At 39.4% G+C, this 24,795-nt stretch overlaps 1 protein-coding gene across 5 annotated transcripts in view; it reads left to right on the top strand.

Annotated features, from left to right (window-relative positions):
* KIF6 (kinesin family member 6) overlaps window positions 1-24,795 on the top strand; it is a 322,989-nt gene that overhangs the window by 109,438 nt on the left and 188,756 nt on the right. For all 5 annotated transcript variants that reach the window (XM_075064272.1, XM_032790187.2, XM_032790186.2 and 2 more), the window contains 2 exons: window positions 21,830-21,935; window positions 23,074-23,215. In XM_075064272.1, coding sequence (XP_074920373.1) covers window positions 21,830-21,935; window positions 23,074-23,215 — 248 coding nt within the window. The remainder of the gene's footprint in view (window positions 1-21,829; window positions 21,936-23,073; window positions 23,216-24,795) is intronic.

Genomic DNA, 24,795 nt, shown 5'->3' with positions numbered 1-24,795 from the left:
ATTCAAAGAGCATGTTTAATGCATATAAGTATTTTGGGAGCATATAACTTTACTGTAATAAAATAGTAGGACATAATGTAAGGTAGTGCTTTGCCTGGGCTAGAAATGTAGTCTGAAGCCACTATACTGTATTCCAGTCATTCTCAACCAGGAGTAAACATACCCTGGGGGATATGCAGAGGTCTTCCAGGTGGTGCATCAACTCACCTACATATTTGCCTACTTTTACAACAGGCTAGATAAAAAGCACTAGAAAAGTCAGTACAAACTAAAATTTTATAGACTATGACTTGTTTATACTGCTCTATGTACTGTACACTGAAATGTAAGTATAATGCTTATATTCCAATTGATTCATAATTATATGGTAAAAATGAGCAATTAAGCAATTTTTCAGTAATAGTGTACTGTGATACTTTTGTATTCATATGTCTGATTTTGTAAGCAAGTAGTTTTTAAGTGAGGTGAAACCTGGGGGGTACGCAAGACAATTCAGACTCCTGGAAGGGGTACAGTAGTCTGGAAATGTTGAGAGCCATTGCTCTATTCCCAGCTTTGATAATGACGGTCTATGTGGCTTTGGGCAACTCACTTAATTTTTCTATGCCTCATCTGTAAAAAGAAGTTAATGCCCGATTAACAAAGTGTCAAGAGGATTAATTAATTATTTAACAGTTAAGTGATTTGATGTTAAATGCTAAATATTTATTACTATTAATATGTAATTAGTACTAAACTCATCCAAAAGAGGACTAGCAGTACTAACAGTCTCCATTCAGGAGAAATGGCAAATTTTAATGGCTTGAACCCTCATCAGAAACATTAATGTGCATTTTGTAGTTGGGTTAGTGTGTTGTAGTTTCTGGATTAAAAAAAACGCAATCAGTGTGTGTATTGAAGATGAGGACCCAGAGAGAAATCTGTAAATGTTAAATCTTGCAAAGTAGATCTGAACCATTCCCAGCATGGGTAATTATATTCTGCCTACTTAAAATGTCTCTACATTTTTTACTAGATTTGTTAATTTATCATTCTGCCAAAAAATTGGGAGGTATCCCTCTCCCAACACGATCTGTGCCCCAAATACCTTTGAAGCTAATATCAGATATGACATAATGAGGGAGTAATAAGATAGTAGGGTTGAAAGACAGGGTTAACGTGTTGGATACTGTGGTTATTTAAAAATTGCTAGTGGACAGCATAGTGGAGTAAAGAATTTTTTGTTTGTTAATAGAAGAAAGGAATTTCTTTGTTGGCTAATTTCTTGTTGGCATCATAGATGTGAGTCTTGACGAAGTTGAATGAGCAGTCATCTTGTGTACATGTTGACTTTAAATACTTTAATTTTCTCACTTTTGTCTTTGGGATTTATTTTTAGATTCCTCATGAGTTTATGGTTTTTGACATTTTGTAGAATATGACTTGCGTGAGAAAACATCAAAATGTTCTTTGTTTGGCAACATTTTGTTATCAAGTAGACGTGAAATGTTACATGCATTACATCAATTTTTCACCCTGGGCTTGTCTGCTACAGGGTTTTTGTCATGTTCTGTGATGCTGGTTCTTTTCATTGTTTTTGAGGTCATGATCACTAGTCCCACTTATTGAGGTTTTCTGCCTCTGCTATTCTCTTCCCCAAGATTGACAGTCAGGCATGGTAGTACAACATGGTAGTTGTGTACATCTGGAAAACCTACTTTAAGTAATGTGTGAATACAAATGCACAAGTTTTGAAGGGCATGAATTGAAAGAAAGTGAGTGTTGTTCTATTATGTCATTGCTTTTTGTCTTAATAACCCTATAAGGCAGTGTTTCTCAAACTGGGGTCGCCACTTGTTTAGGGAAACCCCCTGGAGAGCGAGCCGGTTTGTTTACCTGCCCTGTCCGCAGCTCCAGCCAATCACGCCTCCCACTGGTCGTGGTTCGCCGCTGCAGGCCAATGGGAGCTGCTGGAAGCAGCAGCCAGTAAATCCCTCAGCCCACGCCGCTTCCAGCAGCTCCCATTGGCCTGGAGCAGCGAACCATGGCCAGTGGGAGCCGTGATCGGCTGGACCTGTGGACAGGGCAGGTAAACAAACCAGACTGGCCCGCCAGAGGATTTTGCTACACAAGCGGTGACCCCAGTTTGAGAAACACTGCTATAAGGTATACAAAAGCACTCCATTCGGACTTCTCAGAAAAGGTAACATGGCTGCCTCTGAAAGGAGTGGCACGGAATTTCTCATTCTAATCCTTTCAGAACAAAGTAGGGAGATGATTGTCTGCCTTTAATGAACACTGAGTGGCATAAAGCAAAACTGCTTAGCAGGACCTTACTCGTGTTAAGACAACCATTTTTGGAATATAGACCATAAAATTCTACGTTCTCTTAACTTGGTCTTTTAGTTACAATTAGTTCAGAATTGTGCAATGTGAATATTTGCCTTTTCAAAAATTATTCTTTGCTGGAATGAAGAGCTCTGTAATTAAGATAGAGAGCCAAACTTAAGTACCAATGATTAAGATACAAGACATTTTCTGGAGGTTAATAATCAGCAAGGAATGCCTCTGGCCATTAACTCCAGCCAGACATTAACCCCAAAGAATTGCCTTGTTCCAAGGTCGTTACTGCTATTGCAGACCAAAAATGGCAAACAAAAATAGACATATATGAGTTTTTTTAATGGTTACTGTAGTTTCAAAGGGTATGTGGAAGGCATTGCTAGAAAATTGATGCCCTGACAACAAGCAAGTCAAATTGCTTGAATCTCAACATTCCATTCAGTTTATAATGATAATAAACCCAAGTTTGGATGATTAAAGTGGGGAAATTTTCTAATGTCAGGATCTAGTTATTTGTTTAGTTTGTGTGTTTTTGCACATAGACTGTGTAGAAAAACAGCTGGTGGTGAACTAAACAGCCGAATGAAAGTTTATAAAGCTTGTGTTTTAGTGAAAATGACTTCCTGTATTTGTTTGAACTTCTACACATTTCTTCTGTTTGTTCTGATAAAATGTGTAGATAGTTGAAGACTATTTAATATATTATACTGTAGGAAATAAAATTATTTAAAAACATATATTGTGAAAAAGATGCAACTGAATTGTGTTTGCAGAATATATATTTGCATGGCCAGTCATGAGTGTAACTATATCTGCAGATACATGAACACCAAGAGGTGGCATTTGAGAGGACAGCCCTCATTTAGTGTCTATCAACCCAATACTGCAAACCTCTACTTCCAAGATTAATCCCATTTATTGAGATTGTCCACATGAGAATGGACTGCTCACATGAGTGATAGTTTGCAGGAACAACCATAAACTAGGGAACAAATATAAATGGACAGTCCTGTATGGAGGTGGCAGCATGATGATCTGCTATTGAGTGTGTGACTGTGAAACCGCTATCAGGTTCTCATACATTTTAATCTAAATAGAATTACTTAATAGGTTAGGAATGTGGCAGATGGTTATGACATACAGTAGAGGAGAAGAAATGCTGTATATAGGTTGATACAGCATGCTGAGTTGCCCATAAAGTTCACCTTACAAGAATGGCTCTCAGAGGCACAGTGAATAATTCTTTTAGAATAGCGGCAGCCTGTTTAGCCTAAAACATTAGGAATCTCTACCAGATTAGCATTTCACGTTAGATGTTGCTACTTATCCTATTAAAGGAAATTATAACTAACATCAGCTGTGGAGTTCAGATACTATTTGTGTTAACAAATCTTCCGTTGACCTTAAATGATCCGTACCTAAACTATATACTTTGAAATATTTGTAGTTCTTTTGCTTCAAAATTCTTAAACTTTAATAGAAGTCTGTCTGTGGTCTTTCCTTAAGGTTTATGTAATATATTATAAATAAGGAGCAGGTAATTAACTAGAGAAGTGAATACTAAATATGTCCAGAACAAATTTGTACCTTCATATTTTAGCAGTTTCATTGTGTTCCTTCGCCTAAATTTTGGGAAGACCAAAATAAAATTAGACTTTTCAAGGCATTCTGTACTGTGTGGTGTAATCAGTTTATTATTTGTCTGATGTTGATACAGATACCCAGAAGAAACATTCAAGTACAAAACACCTGAGCTAAAATCCTTCAAGCACTAAGCAAGTACTTCATTTGTTATCTTTGTATAATTGTTTATTTCAGGTAGGCAGCTCTTTTCAGTAGAGGAGGGATACAAAAATGTAGCGAGGGCCTGTGGATAAGCAATGGAGCTCAGGGCCAGGAATAGTTTTCTAATCTAATCAGATTTATAATGAGTCCACGACCATGTGTCTTAGCACCAACAAAATTAAATAAGCATCTAAATAATCAGAAAGATTTTATTCTCTCTCTTTCTCATTAATGGGGTGCACATGGAAAGTGGTGATACTACTTCTCTACCTCCTTACTTCTCCCCTCTTCTCAAGACTAATCAGTAAAATGGGCATAGTGATACTTCTGACTGTTGTCTCCTAGGTTTGCTGTAGGAATTAATTAGTTAATGTTTGAGTGCTCTGAACATATAATTAGCTATAAAAGTATTATATTTCAAATTACTTGATTCATTACTTTTTGCCAAGTGCATCTTGCATAACGGGCTACATCCCATTTGTCTTACTCCAGTAGTCCCAACTGAAGTCAATGGACTATTCACCTGAGTAAAATGAGTAGTGTTTGGCCCAGTACATAAAAATATTTCTGTAGCTGGTTCTTTCATTTACTTTTTTAATTCAAATAGAGGGAGGATCTTCCAGTTGTTTTTTTAATTAGTGGGAAGGAAAAAATATCTCTCAGGGAGACCACGTAACGCTACATTGTCGCATTGTTTTTTACAGCATTCAAAACAAAATGAAAAACAAATGTGCTTGACTCTCCTAGTGTATAAGTACATTATTACACAGCACAAGTCTTAAGAATAAAGCTACAACTGCCTCTGGAATTCTAACCTTAAATTCTGTCTTCTGTAGGTAGCGTTTACCTTATTTCTTTATATTTAGGGTTGTATTATTTTTATACTTGGTTAAACATGTAAGAGTTCTGCTGCTCTCATTTAGTTTATTTAAATATATAATATTATCTTCTGCTAGACTGCATGGTTCAGAATGGAGTTCATAAAATGCTATCAAAATAGAAGTTGCTTTCTTTGAGTCTCAGAGTCCGCTTCCTTAACTATAATGGGCTGATCCTTAAATGTTTTCAGAGCTAAAGAATTAGTTCCTTGTTTAGAACAAAATTTTGGAACCCTTTGCACACTTGAAAAAACATGTATAAAATAGCAGCATGAGTACACCCACTGGAAGGTAATTGTATACTCACAGTGTATTATAATTTAAAATTTTAAAAAAGTTGCGTTTAAATGGAATTGTTCTCCTTTTTTTTTGTAAGGAGCATGCCAGAAATAAAAGGGAGAGGCCTTTTTGTTTGAATGATGTTGGTATAATTTCTTTCTGCGAATGAGCTCACTAGCAACCTAAGCTTTATGCCCAGAAAATCAGGATTTCAAATCAAAATGTTTGTGTTCCATAGCACCCACGCTTCCAGAATCCATGCCAGTTGGAACTCTCTAAACCCAGGACTGGAAATGCTGGCTTAGCACTTCAGTCTATTAATAACTTTAACTTACTTCTTTCAGGTACACACACTATTGCAAGACCTTTTTATTTTTAACTTAATCAATTATGGTTCATCTTTTTCACATCCTGGACTTGTCATCAGTCCCTTCTGGCCTTTATTTTCCCAGTTCAACATTTTCACATCTTTATGCTGGCACAGTACTAACAATATTGCACTGTGTGATAAAACATGGAGCTTTAACAGTCACACAAGGCTTAAACCACTATACAAACAGTGCAGATAGTATTTTCATTTACAAAAAGGGGAATGGAGATCAAGAGCTCATATTGGCTGATACCGAATCCATATCAACTGTGAGGTGGAGGGGACAAAGGATATAATTACCTTATCTCATATCAAGACATCTATGAAAGGTCAGAATAACAATGTGCAAAAAAAAAATACCATATTTTCTCCTGACTGTAACTGAATACACTACAGGTTGGTGACATAGCTCTAGGTGTGCAGGAGCTCTGTACTTCCACAAAATTATCCTTGTAAGCTCCATCAGTTTGATGGACAGATTAATTTATATTAGAGTTTCATACTGCATCCCTTCATGTGGTATCTGAGCACCTACATTTAAAATGGCCAGTACATAAGAATAGAAATATGGTCATTCTGTGTCAGACCAATGGTCCATCTACCCCAGTAGCCTGTCTTCCAACAGCTGTTTCAGAGGAAATAAACAGAACAGGGCAGTTATCGAGTGATCCATCCCTGTCATCTACTCTTAGTTTCTGGCAGCTAGAGGCTTAGGATACCCAGAGCATGAGGCTGCATCCCTGACCATCTTGGCTAATAGCCATTGATGGACCTATCCTCCATGAACCTATCTAATTCTTTTTTGAACCCAGTTATACTTTTGGCCTTCACAACATCCCCTGGCAATGAGATCCACAGGCTGTCTATGCATTGTGTTAAATGGTACTTCCTTTTGTTTGTTTTAAACCTGTTGCCTATTAATTTCATTGGGTGACCCCAGGTTCTTGTGTTATGTGAAGGGTAAATAACACTTCCTTATTCGCTTTCTCCATACCATTTCTGATTTTTTAGACCTCCATCATATCCTCCTTACTCTTCTCTTTTCCAAGGTGAACTGTCCCAGTCTTTTTAATCTCTCCTTATATGGAAGCTGTTCCATACCTCTAAATCATTTTTGTTGCCCTTCTCTGTACCTTTTCCAACGCTAATATATCTTTTTTGAGATAGGGCGGCCAGAGCTATACACAGTATTCAAGGTATGGGCGTACCAGGGATTGCGTTATTATATTTTCTGTTTTACTATCTATCCTTTTTCTGATGGCTCCTAAATTCTGTTCACTTTTTTGACTGATGCTGCACATTGAGTGGATGTTTAGAGAACTATCCATAATGGCTCCAAGATCTCTTTCTTCAGAGGTAACAGAAAATTTTAATCATTGAGGTGTGTCTCTTTTCAGAGGGAAAAACACTTCAGAAAAGTGAAAGCTTTTCTTTTATGGTGAACTGACTGTTTAAAGAGTGTTGGAACGTGTGTTAGTGAAGAAAGTGTTACTACTGTGTTTTCACTGATATGCTGACATTTCTGAAATGAGTGTTTTCAAAGCTGCTTCAAACAATATGTGAGCTTGGTACAAAATGGACTAAAGAACTGTTTTTAATCATGTAACTTACTTCTCGTATGATCAGCAGGGCAAAAAATTGAGTTCTGCTTAATTTCTGTAGATTCAAGATGTGCTTGGTTTTATTTTAAAAGTGTAAGCAATAAAAGAGTACTTCATTTTTCAGATATGGACACCTAAGAAAAATGGAGAAATTCAAATGCTTAAATTAGAATTTACAAATCAAGGTGCCTGTTTGATTTGTCCAGTTGTGGGATTTGGGCATCTATTATTTCTTTTAAATGATGGTTCTACTCTGAACAGCAATTATGTAAGAAAATGCCATTTTTATTCATCAGTTCCACTCTCTGGGGGTATGGGTCAAATCTGTTGCTTCAATGACTATGATTTTTACTCTTGTTAGCTCTATAGAATCAGGGAGTATGCCTACACTTGAAATGCTGCATCGCTGCAGCTGTGCTGCTGTAGTGCTTTAGTGTTGACGCCTACTACAGCAATGGAAGGGGTTCTTCTATCGCTGTAGTAAATCCACCTCCCTGAGGCACAGCAGTTAAGTCAATGGAATTCTTCCATTGACCTAACTCAGTCTACACCAGTCAACCTATAACATTTATGATCATCGACTTAGTGCCACAAACAAGATACAGGGGCTATAGCAGTATTCTCCTTTTGCTTCTCAAAACTGTTCATCTCCTTCTTGAACTGGTATTGCACATTTCAATATTCCAGTTTTGGACCAACTCTATGGCCCTTTTGAATAATTTTTTTAAAATTGTATTTTTGGTTTACTAGTTGCAAGATATTATGACTATTTTTATTTTAAGGAGACTTTACTGTACTGGCAGCATTATTTAAATCTTATTCACAAATGTCAGTCTAATCAGTTTTTTTGCAGCATGACTAGGATCAAGAGAAACCAGAAAATTGCAAGGATTTAGAATCTTCTGATAGAAGTCTTGTAGGCTTTACTTCTTTCTGTAGAATCTAAGGCCTGGTCTACACTAGAGGGGGCACGGGGAATCGATCTAAGTTCATGTAGATGAAGTCAACATACTTAGATCTACTCACTATGGTGTCTTCACTGCGGTGAGTCAACTGCTGCCATGCCCCGGTCGACTTTGCCTACGCCTCTCAGTGTCCCTGCCCCTTGCTGCCAAATGTCCCAAACCCCCACTCAGTGTCCCTTCCCCCCAGCCTCCCCATCAAATGTCCCAGTCTCCCCACTCAGTGTCCCTGTTCCCCAGTACCCCTGCCCAGTGTCCCTGCCCACCAGCCCTTCCTCCCAGGGCAAATGGAGGGACTCAGGCTCCCCACAACTGCTAGCGCGGCTCCCCCAACCCAGCTCCAGCGGTAGGGGGGAGTGGTTCGGAGCCGCTTCCTGGCCATGGTAAGAGCCAGGCAGACAGCTGTGGAGAGCTGCGGTGGACCCTCCAGCTGCCCCAGTCGTGGGGCCCAAGCAGCCCCCGACCCAGTGTCCCTGTCCCTCAGGTCCCCTGCCCAGGGTAGGTGAAGGGTCTGTGTCATGGTTCCTCACAGCTGCCCACTTGGCTATTATTGTCAGAGTCCTGCACGGATACAAAATTTATATCCACATCCATTCTGCTATCTGCAGAAATGGTCCACAGATATAAAGTGGATACCTGCAGATTTGCAGAGCTCTACATATTTAGGTTCCTAAATAAGAATTTTGGTGCCTAATTTTAGACATCCAAGTTTCAAAACATTGGTTTAAGTTTCTAGTCTAGTAAAGTGCCAAACTTCCCCCATTCATCTTAATTGGATGTTAATTCTAAAGCCTAATTATAGTTGCTCAAGAGTCACATGGTTAGCTTTGGCACTGCTGATTAAGGCCGAAAGGAGTTTGCCATTCTGCTCAAAATGATTAGCATACTAAAAACATCCAACTAATACCCTTGTCTATTGTGACTGGACTTATCAGTCACAGTTTCCTTCATTTGGACTTACCTTACTTTGGGAACAACAACACAAGCAGTGAATATGAAAATAATCAAATATTATTTCGATTTGGAAAATTTGGAGACATTTGTTGCTTTACTTAAAAATTAAGATAATAGCAATTGGCCTGAACTGGAAAGAACTGAGCCTCTTCAACTCCATTTGGCTTCATTGAAAGTTGAAGGGGCTCCGCACTTCAAAGGATCAGACGCAATGTTTGTAGCATTGCTAGCTTAAAAATGTTGGAGCTTCTGGATGCAAATTGAGGATTTTCTGTGCTCTCTAGAAAGCCTAACTAGTCTACCTTTTGAAGAATATAAAGTCACAAGACCTTCAATAGAGCTTGAGTATTTCTTTCTAATGTGTTAGCATTGTATTGTAGCAAGACTTTGTGCTGTGTATCCATCTACCCGATAACAGGGCCTCCCAGAGGGGGGGCAAGTGGGCAATTTGCCCCGGGCCCTGCAGGCACCCCCACAAGAGTTTTTTGGGGCCCCTGGAGCGGGGTCCTTCACTTGCTCCAGGGGCCCCAGAAAACTCTCACGGGGCCCGGGCCTCCGGAGCTGCTTCTGCTCCTGGTCTTCGCTAGCGGGGGGGCCGAATTACTGCTGAAGTGGGACCCGCCGCAGAAGTGCAGCTGGGTCTTCGGCGGTAATTCGGCAGCGGGGGGTCCTTCCACTCCAGGACCCTCCACCGAAGTGCCCCGAAGACCCGCGGCGGGGATCCCCCACCGCCGAATTACCACCGAAGACCCGGCTGCACTTCGGCGGCAAGTCCCACTTCGGCGGTAATTCAGCGGTGGGGGGCCCCCACTGCGGGTCTTTGGGGCACTTCGGCGGAGGGTCCCGGAGCGGAAGGACCCCCCACTGCTGAATTACCGCCGAAGAGGGTCCCCCCCTCCCCCCGCTGCTGAAGACCCCAAGGCCCCGGAATCCTCTGGGCAGCCCTGCCCGATAAACATAGAAGGGTGAAATCCTGACCCCATTAAAGCCACTGGAGTTTTGCCATTGACTTCAGTGAGGCCAGGATTTCACCCACATTACTCTTTTTGAATCTAGCAATGGCTGTGCTAGCGTAATGCAGTAATTGAATGAAACATGATAATTCACAAGCTCATGTCTCACTCATTTTCACTTTACAAAAAATTGGACCTCAGCAACAATTTATGATAGATAGTTTACCAATGCTGGATTTGTTTGTTTTGGCCATGTCAGAACCAAATGTTTATATGAAAACATTAAAACTGAAACTGGAATGGGGTCTACAGCTTTTATTGATTATATTTTATTTTTTTATTGAAGCATTTGAGTACTCAGGACATAATACAGTTATCTAAGGTGGCTAAAAAAAACATGTGTCAGTATATGCAGTAATTAGCATCTACAGTTTTCCATTACAGTAAGGGACAAATCCTGCTTACCTAAAAAGGAATCATCTACTTGCCTCAGTCAGTCAAGCAATATTTGAACCAGGAAGCTATTTTTACATTAGCCTCTTTTAGGAAATGTCTTATTATTATTTGTTTAAGTAGTAGTATGACCGTAGTATCTAGGCACACTAGTCATAGACCAGGACCTCAATTGAACTAGGCACTGTACAAATACAGAACAAAAAAAGACAGCCTCTACCCTGAAGAGATTTCAAACTGAGTGTAAGAGAAGAGACAACAAATGCATCCAGACAGATAGGAATGTACAAGGAAACAGTGAGACAATATTGTCTACATTGGCAAGACAGACACATGGTAGTGGGATGGATAGAACACACAAGCAGAGTGAACAATGTGGTGGTGAAAAACGTGGTGTTCCATGATTTATTTATTTGTTTTGTATTCAGTGGGTTAATTTAGGAGAGGATCAGCTAAATGGAAAGGGAATGGAAGAGCAGGGGGATAAAGAGAACAGGTCAGAGGAGGAGAGGGTAAAAGGGGCAAGTATGCTGTGAAGCTGTGATGAAGAGACTCTGAGGGGGTTAGAGGAGAAGGGGGATGGTTGGTACATACAACGAATCAGCACAAGGCAGAGGCAGTCAGAACGGTCTATACTTTTGACTGGAATGTCCAAAGGTCTCTGCCTTGGCTGGTTGTTCCTCTTAGCTGGAGTTTCTGGCTGGCTGCTTTCTTCAGTCCTCTCCCAAGATGACATTGGTGGGGGAAGGAAAGGCACTGTCTGGATCCAGAATGAGGCAGTTTCCCCTGCACAGTTCTGGGTCAGAAGGTTTTAGCAGCAGGGGTGGCCCCAGGTAGGCCCCATTTTACTCTCTGTTTCCCAGTGCAAAAGTCCCTGCGTAGGCTGCTTCACCACTGTTGTAGCTCCAGTAGTGGTAGCAAGGTGAGAATGCCAGTGTATACGGCACATTGGCATTTTTACCACCGTGTGGTCTAACTCTTCTCAGAACAAATCTGGACGACACAGAACTGCTGCCATTTACACTAGTGCTTCATGCTGGTGCAAAGTTGGAAGACTCCCTCCCAAAAATAGTCAAGTGTAGATGACCCCTAAATGCTTTTAGACTACAAGGTAAAAATATCTTTTGCAAAAAAACATGCTGAGACATTTCATCTGAAACCAGAGCCCACTAAAGGTTATGAATAACAATATAAACTCTTATACATAGGGCCTGATCCAGCTCCCATTAAAGTCAATGGAAAGTCTCACATGGACTAAAATGGGGTTGAATCAGGCTCACAGCTTATTAATCTCCATTGTATTGTTTAATATTAAGAATACACTGCGTTGTATGAGTGCCTTTTCTTCTGCAGCTTAGTCATAAAGGGATCTTTTGGTATAGATAGTGGCATTTTGCAGCTCTTTCCAGCGTAAGCTGACTTGTATCCTATACATTTTATTTCCTTTGTTGTAATGTTAGCAAGAATGCCTGGAAGTATTTTCCATTTTCTCACTAGTCTTTCATAAGAACATCAATTAATTAGCTGGTTAGAGACCCTGAGGGTTTTATTCTCCTATTGATGCACAGAGAACTTACATGGATAGCTCCTATTATCTATGATGGCAGTTACGTTTCAGTCTCTCATGTACCAATGGATAAATAGATCCCTAGCTTTTAGTGAATGTGTTTAGTGTTTAGTTCAATCACAAACTAAATTGCATGGTCAGACTTGAATTCTTGGTTCCTTTATGCATTAGGATCATTATAACAGTTAAAACATTTTTCAAAAAGAATTCTCTGCCATAGTGGACTAGAAGGGCATGGTATGAGTTAACAATAGCGGGCCAGAGACCATGCTGCAAAGTTTATAGTGAACAAATTGAATTTCTGCCTACTCCTCTTAGCAGATTTTGTGAAAATAACCCATCTAATGACCTCAAAAATGTTTCAGTAGCTTCTTTTGTTTAGAGCCTATTTTTCATAGTCTTGGATTTCAGGTTCATGTGTCATAGAATCCACAGCTGACACTGAATTGTGAATTCACTGTTCTTTAACTGAACTCCACTTTTATATGTGATATACGGTACCAGTGGTCTGTGGTTAAAAGGCGAGAGCTCCCACAAATGAATCATCGCACACAAGGCAAGGGCAAAACGAGGGCTTCCAAAATCCCTAGAAGTCTTGAATTCTTGCCCCTGTGTTTTGAGACCCTGCACGCTACATATTATTGAAAGCTCTACACTTTAAAAAATCATGTAAAACTGGCTGATGGTGCTTTCTCTGATGTATTTCAGCTGTGTTATTTGCATCCTGGTTCATAAAAACATGCTTGACTGGTTCAGAACTGGAATGCATATTGAATATTGTTTAAAGAGGTAAAAGTCAGTTGTGCAGTATGTCAGATTATCAGCTGATCGTCTTTCAGTTGGACTGTCGTAGAATCTGCCTCCCATCTGAGGTAATATGAATAGGCAGCTTTTTTGGGTTTGTGTGTGATATGACTAAGGTGTTGATAGGCAGACTTAATGAAGGAAGAACTCATGAGAGCATGGACGGTGGTAGAACAGAGGTAAAGCTGATATTGTAAAACTGTCTGTAATTGCTGGGTACTTAGAAATGTCTGCATTACAACATAAAAGCATTATAAAGAAGAGGGTAATAAAAGACCAAAGAGTTACTTAATACTTGTAAAAAATATGGGATATTAGGAATGGCATAAGGTCGGGGGAAAGGCAAGAGGAAAACAAGACAAGGGGAAAAAAGTGAAGTCATTAGAAAGGACTTTCTGTCAAAACTTTCACTTTAGTGTTGTCACTCTAGTTATCATGAGAAACAATTCAAGTCCTTTGAAATCAGACTGAAAGAAAAAGAGAAGAGGAAAAAAAGACTGTGTCCCTGTGATGTTCCTTTATGATATATAAAGACAGTCTCATAACATGTTTTGTTGTTTTCTCTTCACACAAAAAAATCCAAAATGAACTTTCAGCTTTATTTGTACATTCTAAATATCAGATCCAATTTTCTTTATATTTTAATGTATTATTTATTTTGGTGTGAGGACAAGGCCTTTTGGAATATTTTTGGAAGACCTCAGTGATCCCCTCACATGAGAGCTGCAGCTCTCCCAAGACTACTATTCAGCATCCTCTCCACCTTCTGGCTATGTGTACACTGGGAATCATGTTGGGTAGCACCTGCTAAAACCCTACTGTAGACAGAGAAATTTGTATTTTAACACATATTAGCTGGTAGGGATCTATCCTAGGGTTTACCTCCACCAGCTAACTCGTGTTTGAACTGCAACTTGCCTGGCCTACGCTACAATTTTAACACCACTATTGTTAGATTAACACTAGTGCAGGTATATCTACCTGTGCTATAATCACACCCTCATTTGCAGTGTATACATCCCTAATACTGCTCAGTGCTTGACACAATGCTAAATCAGTCATCTACACAATGCTACTAATGCCAGTAGAAATACAGTTTAGCAACAGTGAGAAATTTATTGAAAAAAAGAAAAAGGCCAAAGTGAAAAGCAAAGACCAGATATTCTTGATCCTAAACTCAAAAAACAAACCCAGATATAAAAACCAACCCAGAACTTCTTTATACACCAGGCAGGAGGAATATTTTGTTTATTTTTTGTTTTGCAGTTCACCTTAAAGACAAGCTGTTGTTTCAGTAAAGTATAACCTACTTTTTGTTGTTGCTGTTGCTGTTGTTTTTTGCTGTGTTAAACACTTAATGCCACATTCCTGTGCTTCACTCCATGTATGCTATCTTGTAACTGGACCAACTTTAAATGAATTTTATAAATTGGCCGTAAACTTAATCACTGCTGAGTGTTTAGAAAGTGATGATTGGGGAGGGTGGGAGGAATCTTACTCGAATTCTCTGTTCACTATTCTTGGATGATCATTAAGCGAGAGAAACTTTTTCTTGTTTACTGCTGTTTTTCATAAAGAAAAAGACCTTTGTGTGCTACTATTTTTTCTTCCTCCTCCAGGGAGCTTCTATTGGAGAAAACTATTCTTCCTGAGGCAGCAGGGTTCTGGCAACTGACTTCAGCACACTCTAGCTTCCAACACTGTGAGCCAGGCCTGCTGCAGTTAGGACAGAACCCAAAAGTCCTGAGGGGAAGAGTGCTGTGATTTGGAAATCTCCTTTTGGAGCTGGCTGCAGCTACTAGGTTAGCAGTAACTGGTCGAGCTTTAACAGTTGACAATCCCTTTACTCAACAACAAATGGGAAAAAAATACATAAGGGGCACTTCTGGATTTACAAGTGGTTTCACTATAATGTGTCTGCATGGATACCCCTGAAGGCCACTTAGAAGCTACAGCTAATGAAGAATGTGGCAGCCTACTTGCTTATTGTGTTCATCTATTACCTACGTTTTAAAGATTGCACGAGCTCCCTATTCATTTCCTGGTGCAATTCAGTGTGTGTTGATGTTGACCTTTAAAACTTAAGAGCTTGTAAGAGACTGGAACTGAAATAATATTATTATTTGAATTATCATAAGGCCTAGAAGCTCCAATTGTGGACCACGTCCCTTTTTATTCTGGAGGCTGTAGGAAAAGCCCCAAAGAGCTTACAATATGACTATAATAGAAGAGACAACTGAGAGATACAGACAAAGAAACGGGGAAGTACAAGGGAAAAAATGAGACAGTATTGGTCAGCATGACAGGTAACGGTGTCGGCACACCAGTAGCCTAGCCATTTTCAAGTTTTTTATAGGCCTCATGGCAAAGGAGAGTCCTAAGGATGGTTTTGAAGGAGAATATTGAATAAGATTGGCTGATATTTACAGGGAACTTTTCCCAGGTTTGAAGGGCAGCACTGGAGAAAGCACATAGGTATGTGTTTGAAAATTTAACAAGGGGGCAGTAGAGACTGGCTTCATGTGTCTGTCACAGGCAGGAGTTGAGGTAGAGGGAGGATAGGCCATGAAAGGCCTTGAAAGTAAACACCAGTAGCTTATGTTTGATACTATAGAGAAAGGGGAGCCAGTGGATGCAGAGAGTGCCGACCTGGTCAAAGTGACAGGCTAGGGATATTATCTTAGCTGCAGCATTCTCAGTGAATATCAGCAAGGCAAGACTGTGTTTGTGAAGACCAGAGAAAAGAATCTTACATAATAAATAACTAAATTGATTGTAACTCACACTTTTAAGTTTTTTTTTCAGTGCAAATCTGAGTGGACGCTATTATTTCAGAATAAGATTGCCCCATTCCAACAAAACTTATCAGTAAGAAAGATGACCAAATTATATAAAAATAGGACACTTATTTCAGAATATGAGTGTTCTAAGTGTCCTGTTTTAATATAACTTGGTCACTTTTTTTTTACTGACAAGTCATGTTGGAATAGGGCACTTTGATTCTGAAATAAGTGTTGAAACACCAACTTGGATTGAAATAACTAAGGGTGGGAAGTACAACTAATCTAGGTATTTTGATTCCATTTGCTGTATAGACAAGCCCTGATATAAGCTGAGTCACAGTTACCTGAGAGTGTCTTTCCTTGTCCTTGCTTTGCCATGGGAATTGAGAACAGCTGATATACTTGAGCGTCCTAGATTTGAATATCATGCAGGCTATGGGCAAGGCATTTTCAGTGGAGGACTCTCCACTCTGGAATTGACTTCCCCTCTTAATATGAGCACTCCTCAATTCCTTGGCTTTCAGGGGACAGTAGAGAGCTTACTCTGACCTCAGGCTTTTGCCGGAATGGGGATCAGAGTAAGAACTTATTATTGTTGTAATCATTTTATTATTGTATTAGTCTTTTGGGGTTGATTCTCTTTAATTTTAGTTAATGCAGATCAACTGATTAGGTCCTTTTTTATCATTGATGGAAAAGTGCTCAGAAATTTGTGATTGGCTCATTTTAAAAAAATAATAAAGAAAGAAAATATGGAAAAAAGCAGGAGTTTCTGCCAAATCAGTCTCTTAGAAAGATAGGAAACATTAAAGTCCTGTACTCCTCGGTGGTGTCTTGATAAATACAAGTCAAGTATAGAAGAAAAATCTCATTCTGGATGACTCCTGTGCAGAAGAAGTCAGCAACAATGTTATTCCTGTAAAAAAATAATGTTCTGACAGTGCTAGCAGTACCTTTTGCCTGATTTGATCAATTTTATGTCATATATTTAAAAGCACAACCTCTTCCCTGGAGTATTGATGAATTGACCAGAAGAGAGATTGCACAAAGACTAAAGGAGCTGTTGGAGAGGACACAGCAGTGGATCAGACGTTGTAAAACAGAACAGCTCAGTTTCAAAATGTACTTTTATTTAATATGTGTTACATGCCAAGCAACCTCACTCCGCCTTCAAATATAGTCTCAAAACTCTCTTCCTTTGTCTAGCTTTTCACCACTAATCCTTATTCTGACACTTTCTGTTGTCTGGGGCAGTTTGCAGACACTATCCTGACCTGAGCAAACAAGACGTTAATAATAAGTAGGCTCACTCAGGTGCTTCACAGAGGGGCTGTAAAAGTTTGCTACTCCGGGAACAAGAGGACAGAGACTGACTAGGAGAAGGCTGGTCTCTGAGCCCAGAGCTGACTTAGAAACCCTGAGCTGAGAAACTTTGTTCTCTGTTATATTCTGATGTTTTGTTAACTATAATTAACTGACTGAGATCACTTTTCCCTGAGAAAAGGGACAGGGGTGGCTTTCCTTTTGCTTTCTGTGCTAATTCAGCTCAGTCACCTACCTTATGTGGCAGTGGCCAGCTAGGCTAGATTTGCTGGGGGTTTTCCTGCTTGGATGCTAGGGGATCCTTTCCCTCCTGACACACCATGGCCCAGCTTTGTGTTGGACTGAGCCATTTTATCTATCTGTCTGTCATACTCATAGGGCCTCCATTACCATAATATCGGGGGGCCTCCGAATCTTTTCATGTAGTGATCCTTCACAATTCTGTGAACTAGGATGGTGCTATTATGCCCATTTTAGCCCTGGGGAACTGCGGCACAGCGGTTAAGTGAGTTGCTCAAGGTTACACAAAGTCTATAGCTAATTCTCAGGCTAGCTCCCTAGCCACTGGACCATCCTTCCTCACTGTCTGCCTTTGGTCACTCTTCTAGCCCTAAGGAGCCTTCTTTATGACCAGAGGGCAGCTAGTACCAGCCCCCTTTCAAGAATGAGCTTTGGAGGACCAAAAAGCAATACCCACTCTCCTGCTGCAGCAAGGTTTTCCTCTCCCACCCATCTACCTCTGAGCTAGGGGAGTAAGTGGTGTTTTCCATGGATAACATATGGGTGTGTAACTGTCACTTGTATGTTATGTTAACTAAACATTGCATTTTCATTTCTGCTTGGGTCAAGTCAGAATCATATTCACAAGTTCCATGTTGCATCATAGCTTTGTGGACAGGCCCTCTTTGGAGGAGGATAAAATTATTCAGCTGTTGGGACTAGGCCATAGGGAGGGTATATAGCTCCTAAAATTGTAGGCTTTGGTATGTAGCTGGGGCTGAGAGATGCTCTAGCAGAGACATATCCAGGCCTAGGGGCAAGACAATATCTTTGACTGGGTGGCCAGATAAGTCGTGGCTCGTGGTTGAATTGAGCATCTACCACCGCTCTTTGTTGCAGAAACCATATTCATTCCCTTCATTCATTTATTTACATTTTTATTGTTTATTAAATAAAGTTGAAGTCTTTGTGCCATAACTTATCCACCTCTTCTGAGCCATCTGTTTGGAGATCTCCTTGACAAGAGTTACCTTCCTGCTCTGACCTGACAATTTAAACACATACATGTATATCTTTTTTAAAAAAAGAAATTTACTGTACAAAAGTTTGTTGGTCTAAGGTCAGTATCCCACTCTCTCTTTTTATTTACTCTTGTCTCTTTTCTTCCCTCCTGTTGTCCTGTGATCTGTTGTCATTATTTGTGTTATCTTTCTTATTTAAACTGAGAGTGCTTGGCGGGGGGCGGGGAATATCTTTGTTGTCTCCTGTAAAGCCTTAAATCATGGCATTATATAACTAGTATTAGAATGTTTAAATTATTTCCATGGTCCCTTCATTGATAAATCCTTCTGAAAATTTAGCTCAGTGGACTTAAGATATGTTCGGCAGGAAGAGAAACCTCAGACTGCATCTGCATCGCATCATCAATTTATTTTTACCTTTGTTTAATAATTTAATCCACTGGCAGAACTCCCAGTATGTTCTGATTTCAATCCTTTTTGCCATCTGGCTAAATGTTTACCTAAGAAGGTTAGTCTCTCCTGTTAAAAGATGTCTGTGCTGTGTGCACAGAAATTAATATTCATGATGTTGTTTGTCTTTAAGAGTCAGAATATAAATCTGAAAGCTTGTTTTAGTTCTTGTGCTTAATTTTGAGTTTTGAGGGCCTTTTCCATTCCTTTTCCCTATTGGCAAAAAATTCCATTTCAGTTTTGGTTCAGGAAATTCTTCCTCTTTGGCATAAAGGTCTATATTAAAACACACTGAAGAAGTACTGTTCTTTAGAAGTGGCAAAAAGGCTTAGTTGGTTAACCACTTCTAATCTAGGTTCTGCTACAGCAAAGTCAAATCAGTCCATCTGGCACTAAAATCCACTTTGGCTCCAGTCAATGTGTGGTCTTCAAGCCACAAAAAGTGAATTGGGCAGTTGCGGTTTTTCAAAATGCTGGAAATCTCAAGTGGGTGATAGGTAATGGAGGAGGGAGAAAATACCAACTCACATTCATATTTACTACTCACCTAATTTGTAAATAGGAAACTACATTAGACAGAACAGTCACTTGGGACAAATTCATGCTCTCTCTTCTCCCTTGCCTTACTGTTCTCTTTTCTCCTAAAATACTATTAGTAACTCCCTGCAATGTTAACTTGATGATCTTGTTGCAAGCTTCCAGCTGACAAACATTTTGGATTCATTCCCATAGCCTAAATCTCTGCCAACTGGGGCAATCAGGGTATAGCTGAAATGCCTATTCTTTTATTTACAGTTCAAGGTTACTGCCATGTTGTAGTAGCGTAAAATGACCTCACATTGAGGATCTGACCCTAGTACTTAAAATTAGGAGAAAATAGTTTTAGAATTTTTCTCTTATTAAATGTGGTTAATGTAGTGTTCAGTATACTGCCAGACTTAGTGCTAGATACTGAATACCTTTGTTTATCCATAGACTAGCTATAGCAGTGGCAGTTACAATACAGACTTCTCCCTGATCCCAATCATGACACACAGAGGCCACTTGTAGATAGGAGGGGATAGTTCCCATGCTCATTTATTCCTTGGCCTATCTGCTGAAATTACCAGTAAGGTTCCCACTTGTGGGATTGGATGCTTATTCATAGAGACCAATAAATGTTGCAATAATTAATATTCTGGTCTTTATTACCCAATAATCTCTGCTCTGCTTCAGCGTGAGGAACAAATACCTGTAATTCCGGAGACACTTTGTTTCTAACTAATTTAAATAGAGTTTTTAAATGGCCCAATCCTTTAAGCCCTTTGCACATACAATTCACCTTGACTTCAGTGGGTGTTCTATGAACTTTCAAGATCCTGCCCACATTTTGGTTTAATCGGATCTAAGAGTGTGCCTTACTGTGTCTCAGCATGTATTTGTTATCAATAAACTGTTCTTTTTGAGGGCACAAACTCTAATTCCATTAACATGGTTGCTTAATTTTATGGATGAGCAGAGGAATTAGAAAAATTTCAAACATGCATGAATTTAGAAGAGAAAGTAGCTCTTTGCCTGCAGTTTTGAGGCTCTGTTGGATATGGTAATTTGGTATGGGTTGAGAATTAAGCTAACAAGAGAACTCTTCTTAAATTTATAGAGGTCCATTTGCCAAGCATTTGGTGTCAGTGTCCATGTATATAATGAACGATATACACTAAATATTTTTCCCATATATTCTCCTTTGATAATATAAACAGGAAAGAAAAAGCTAGCTGAAACTGACCAGGATCACGTAAGTGTTGGGAGCAGTGGCTTTAGAGCATGTTGCCCTCTTTCTGCCGACCCCATAAAAACCCTTCTGCTCCCTCCACAGAGTTGAGGCTTTGCTACTGTTGAGGAGTCAGGAAGAGGTGGAGCTAGGTGACAGTAACTGTCTGTGGTATCTTCCTCAACTCCCACACTCACCCTACACCCTGCAAACATTCAGGCATTTACTGCTGAAGCTAATGCTGAACCTGTTCTCGAATGTGTTGTGAACCCCCTTTCCTCAGAGGGGGCTCTCGATCAGCCACCAGCAGGAAACCATGGCTGCTCTAAAGCTGTGCTCCTGTATGGAGAGAGAGATTCTAGGGCAGTAGTCCAGGTAGAAGCACTGGCTGTCCATGCTAAGAGTCTCATGCTCTTCAGTCTTCTGAAGATTCCACACAGAAATCCTGTCTACCTAGGGACACACACAGAAATATGGGTCTCAGGCACTGCCTGATCTATAGGAGTGGGGAGAGGTTTTAAAGCTTATCTGCTGATGCATGGATATTATAGAAATTCCAAGACTTGTAACTCACAGAGTTTCATGGTCCATATGCTGGTTTTCCCTGCCATAGCTTATAATTTGTCTCTAAAAGAGCAATGACATGTTTCTGTGTATCAGATGATTTTCCTAATGGTCCTGGTCCTGCAGTCCTTATGTAGGCAATACACACACTGACTTCAGTGGGTATTTTTCTTGCCTAAAGACTGCAGGCTCAGCCCCCTATCAATAAATGAATAAAATGTTTAATACATTTCAGCAATAGGAAGAGAAACAATGGGTCTTTGGGGTATATAGAGAAACTGAGATCCAAAAAATGACATTGCCCTACATGATGGTGGGGGCTGAGAATCTTATGAATGCAACCTAAATTATTAAGTTTCATATAATTCCTAGCAAAAATACAGGCACAAAGCATCCAAAGCACAAGTCTTAGAATTATGTCTTGTGAGAGAGCATAGGGAAACTGATTATGGGAAATTTAAACTATGAGAGAAATCAGGAAAATAGATTACTTTTAAACATTTTAGTCCCAAAACTATTTATTAGTATGCATAAATCATTATCTGAATCATTTGTGATCCCTCCCATGTTAAGCTCAGAGTCTAGCACCAAAAAAAAAAAAGTTGATTGCTTGTAATTTCAAGTAGACTAATAGAATGGACCCCCAAACCAAGAGTCTACTGGGAAAAGCAGTAAACTTGGCAACTCTGAAACACATTCCTAGCTTGAGTCAATGTTGCCTGTTCTTATGAGAATTTTTAAGTTCCCTCAAAGATTACATTTGTTATTTTTGCCTATTATGTGCTTTCAGGCTGGATGAGATAGTTAAAACATTTCTGGAAGATCCTGATCCTGAGAGCATGCTGGATGTTGGAGCTGATATGCGCAAGATCAAGCACTGTTTCAATTACGTTAAGGTATATTCTGTACACATACAAGGAAGTGCAGAGAACCCTAAGAATGAACAGGAAATATTAGAGGACACAGGGGAGAGAGAGCTGAAAAGCAACCATGAAGCAGTGGAGAAGAAGGGAGTGTGTGCAGGGCCTCAGCAGGTCTGAGAAATGCTTGAAGAACTGGAATGGATTGGAATAATAAATGGAAAATACGCAGCAAGAATCTGAAGGAGCTAAAAGGAATGACCAAAGGGTATTAGAGGTGGAGGGAGTGATAGAGAGGACTGGGATTTACAGGAATTGCTGTGCTGAAGTAATCTGTAAACGGATAGAGAGTATATCCTGGTGCGTATGCAGCTAATAAGGAGCTTTACGTTAGACTAGTTACTCCCATGGAGATATCAGAAAAGAGGGTTTGTGTCACTGAACCAGCTGCATCAACTGTGCTGGTTATATGCTATCCTGGGATTTACTGCACACAAGATATATACAGGGTGACGAGTAGCAAGGGAAGAAATTGAACATGGGATATATTTTTTGGTTTTGTTTATGCTCTGCAATAAAAGCTTCTGCAATTTTATAATATAGTAAAGTATAAAACACTGTCCTTGAATTTGATTTCTAGAAGAGAAGGAATTAGTACCCAGTTGATGTTGCTTTTTTCCTTGCTATGGTGGGAGTTCATTTGCGGAGAGAGATGTGTAAGGCTTAGATATTTTTATTGAGGAAAACTGATCAGTGGAAATTAGGAAATATCTCATAGCTCACTCAGTACTTATTGCTTTGCAGTCTACCAGTGGTGGGATTTTGCTTTTCAGAAATCCTGAAGATGCTCTCAAATCAGCTAGCATAGGTAAACAGTCACACAGGGATAGGGGGAAATGAATGAGATGAGGATAGCAGCAGAGAATCCTGTGGCACCTTATAGACTAACAGACGTTTTGGAGTGTGAGCTTTCGTGGGTGAATACCCACTGCGTCTGACGAAGTGGGTATTCACCCACGAAAGCTCACGCTCCAAAACGTCTGTTAGTCTATAAGGTGCCACAGGATTCTCTGCTGCTTTTACAGATCCAGACTAACACGGCTACCCCTCTGATACTTGACGAGATGAGGATAAAGTGACAAGAATCCAGAACTATTTTTATTTTATTTCATAGCAACTGATAAATCGTACAAACATTCCTGACAGAAGTCTGCTCTCCCCAGACATCACTGGAGATGAGGATACTAATACCTCAGAGAAAAAAGAGGAGTTAAAGAAGTTGAGAGACCTTCTGCACCAAAGAGATAATGAAATCAGTATCCTTTATGTAACAGGATTTATTTGGGTTTAAACTAATCTGGCTACAATCAGAGGTGTGTGTGTATATGAAATGGGAGATGGTGATCTGTAAAGAATTTCTTCCCTTTCAGACTGATGTATCAATCCACATTCATATTCTAAGAGGCTCCTACCACTCTATCAGAATCCCATTGTTGCACTTGGTCCCTGTTTCTGTTATGAACTGAACCAAAATCCTGGATCCATATACCATGGGGTTTGGGGAAATTCTGATCCAGATCCAAAAGTTGTGGTTCAGTCTCATGTCTAGTAAACTCTTTTCCAGTCTAGCATAGAAAACTGTGATGCTATATAAAGAACAATTTATTACCTTACAAAGAACAGAATTTCCTGTATTGTTATTTTTAGCGTAATGAAATGCTGCTTCAGGGACTACTGGACTCTCTTCTTTTAGATTAAATGTAAAATGTGTGCTTTCTACATCTAACTTTAACATTTAAATTAAAGCTGAGCCTTTATATTGTAAAAATTAAACTACTCATATGTGCCGTGTCCACTTTACTGCCTCATGGGAAACATATGAGTAGCTGTAGCTTAGCAAGATGAAGAAAGGGCAGTTATTTTTAGCTGGCTGATAAAACTGCAGGCAGACCACAGCATCACCATGTCCCTGAGTTTGTGGCTGATCTGTGGACAAAACTTGAACAGTGGCAGAAAATTGACAAACAGCTTTCAAGTTTAGAGCAAGTAGAGATTCTTTAACATTATTAAAAACAAGACTAACCACATTCTTTGTGGTATATCAAGTGTGAATGGTTTGTACTTCAGACTGGTAGCTTGCTTTACCCTGATTAAATCAAATGGTAGGGAAGCCTTTTAGTCTGCTGCCTCCTTCACAAGAGCCAAGATGTTTATTTTGAAAGAAACACTGTCTAGTTAATTTGGCTATAAAATTGACTTATAACACCTTTTAAAAGTTTCTTATTTTAGCTCAACCTCTGGATCCCTCAGAAGAGAGTCTTCTTGAAATAAATCATTAAATCGATAAAATATTTGTAATAAAACAACAAAACACACAATTAATAGAGTCAGATGCACTCACACCGGATATGCATATGTGGCTTTGTTTATGAAAGCACAAGGAAGGCATTCATTGCATCCATCAATTTTAATTAGAGCTTTATAGGGGAATTGAAATATTAAAAGTTAAAATCAGAACTAGCATGCAAGGAAGTGTAAGTGGATTTTGAAGACTAAATAATTTTACAATTTACTTTTAAAAATTAATATCATGATTGGTGCAATAAAACTACTGAGGACTTGGAGGCTCTCCTGCCATAAACTGTAAGAGATCGTTTTTGTCTTTATGCACACTATAAGAGCTACGATAAGAACCAATTTGTAAGACAAATAATTTTTGCCACCTAATCAACTTGATAATTCTAATTCCTCACACCTTGCCGAGATTTTTTCCATGTATTTATCAGATAAATTAGACACAAAATAAAAAACATATAGAAAATATCTCATCATCTTTATAGGGATTCATGTTACCTCTTTGTTTTTGTAAATGTGTAGTGAATTCCATCAGAAAACT

This window comes from Chelonoidis abingdonii, chromosome 3, assembly GCF_003597395.2.
Source record: "Chelonoidis abingdonii isolate Lonesome George chromosome 3, CheloAbing_2.0, whole genome shotgun sequence".
Classification (NCBI taxonomy): Eukaryota; Metazoa; Chordata; order Testudines; family Testudinidae; genus Chelonoidis; species Chelonoidis abingdonii.
Note: the sequence above shows the minus strand (reverse complement) of the source record. Positions and strands in the feature narration are given on the sequence as shown.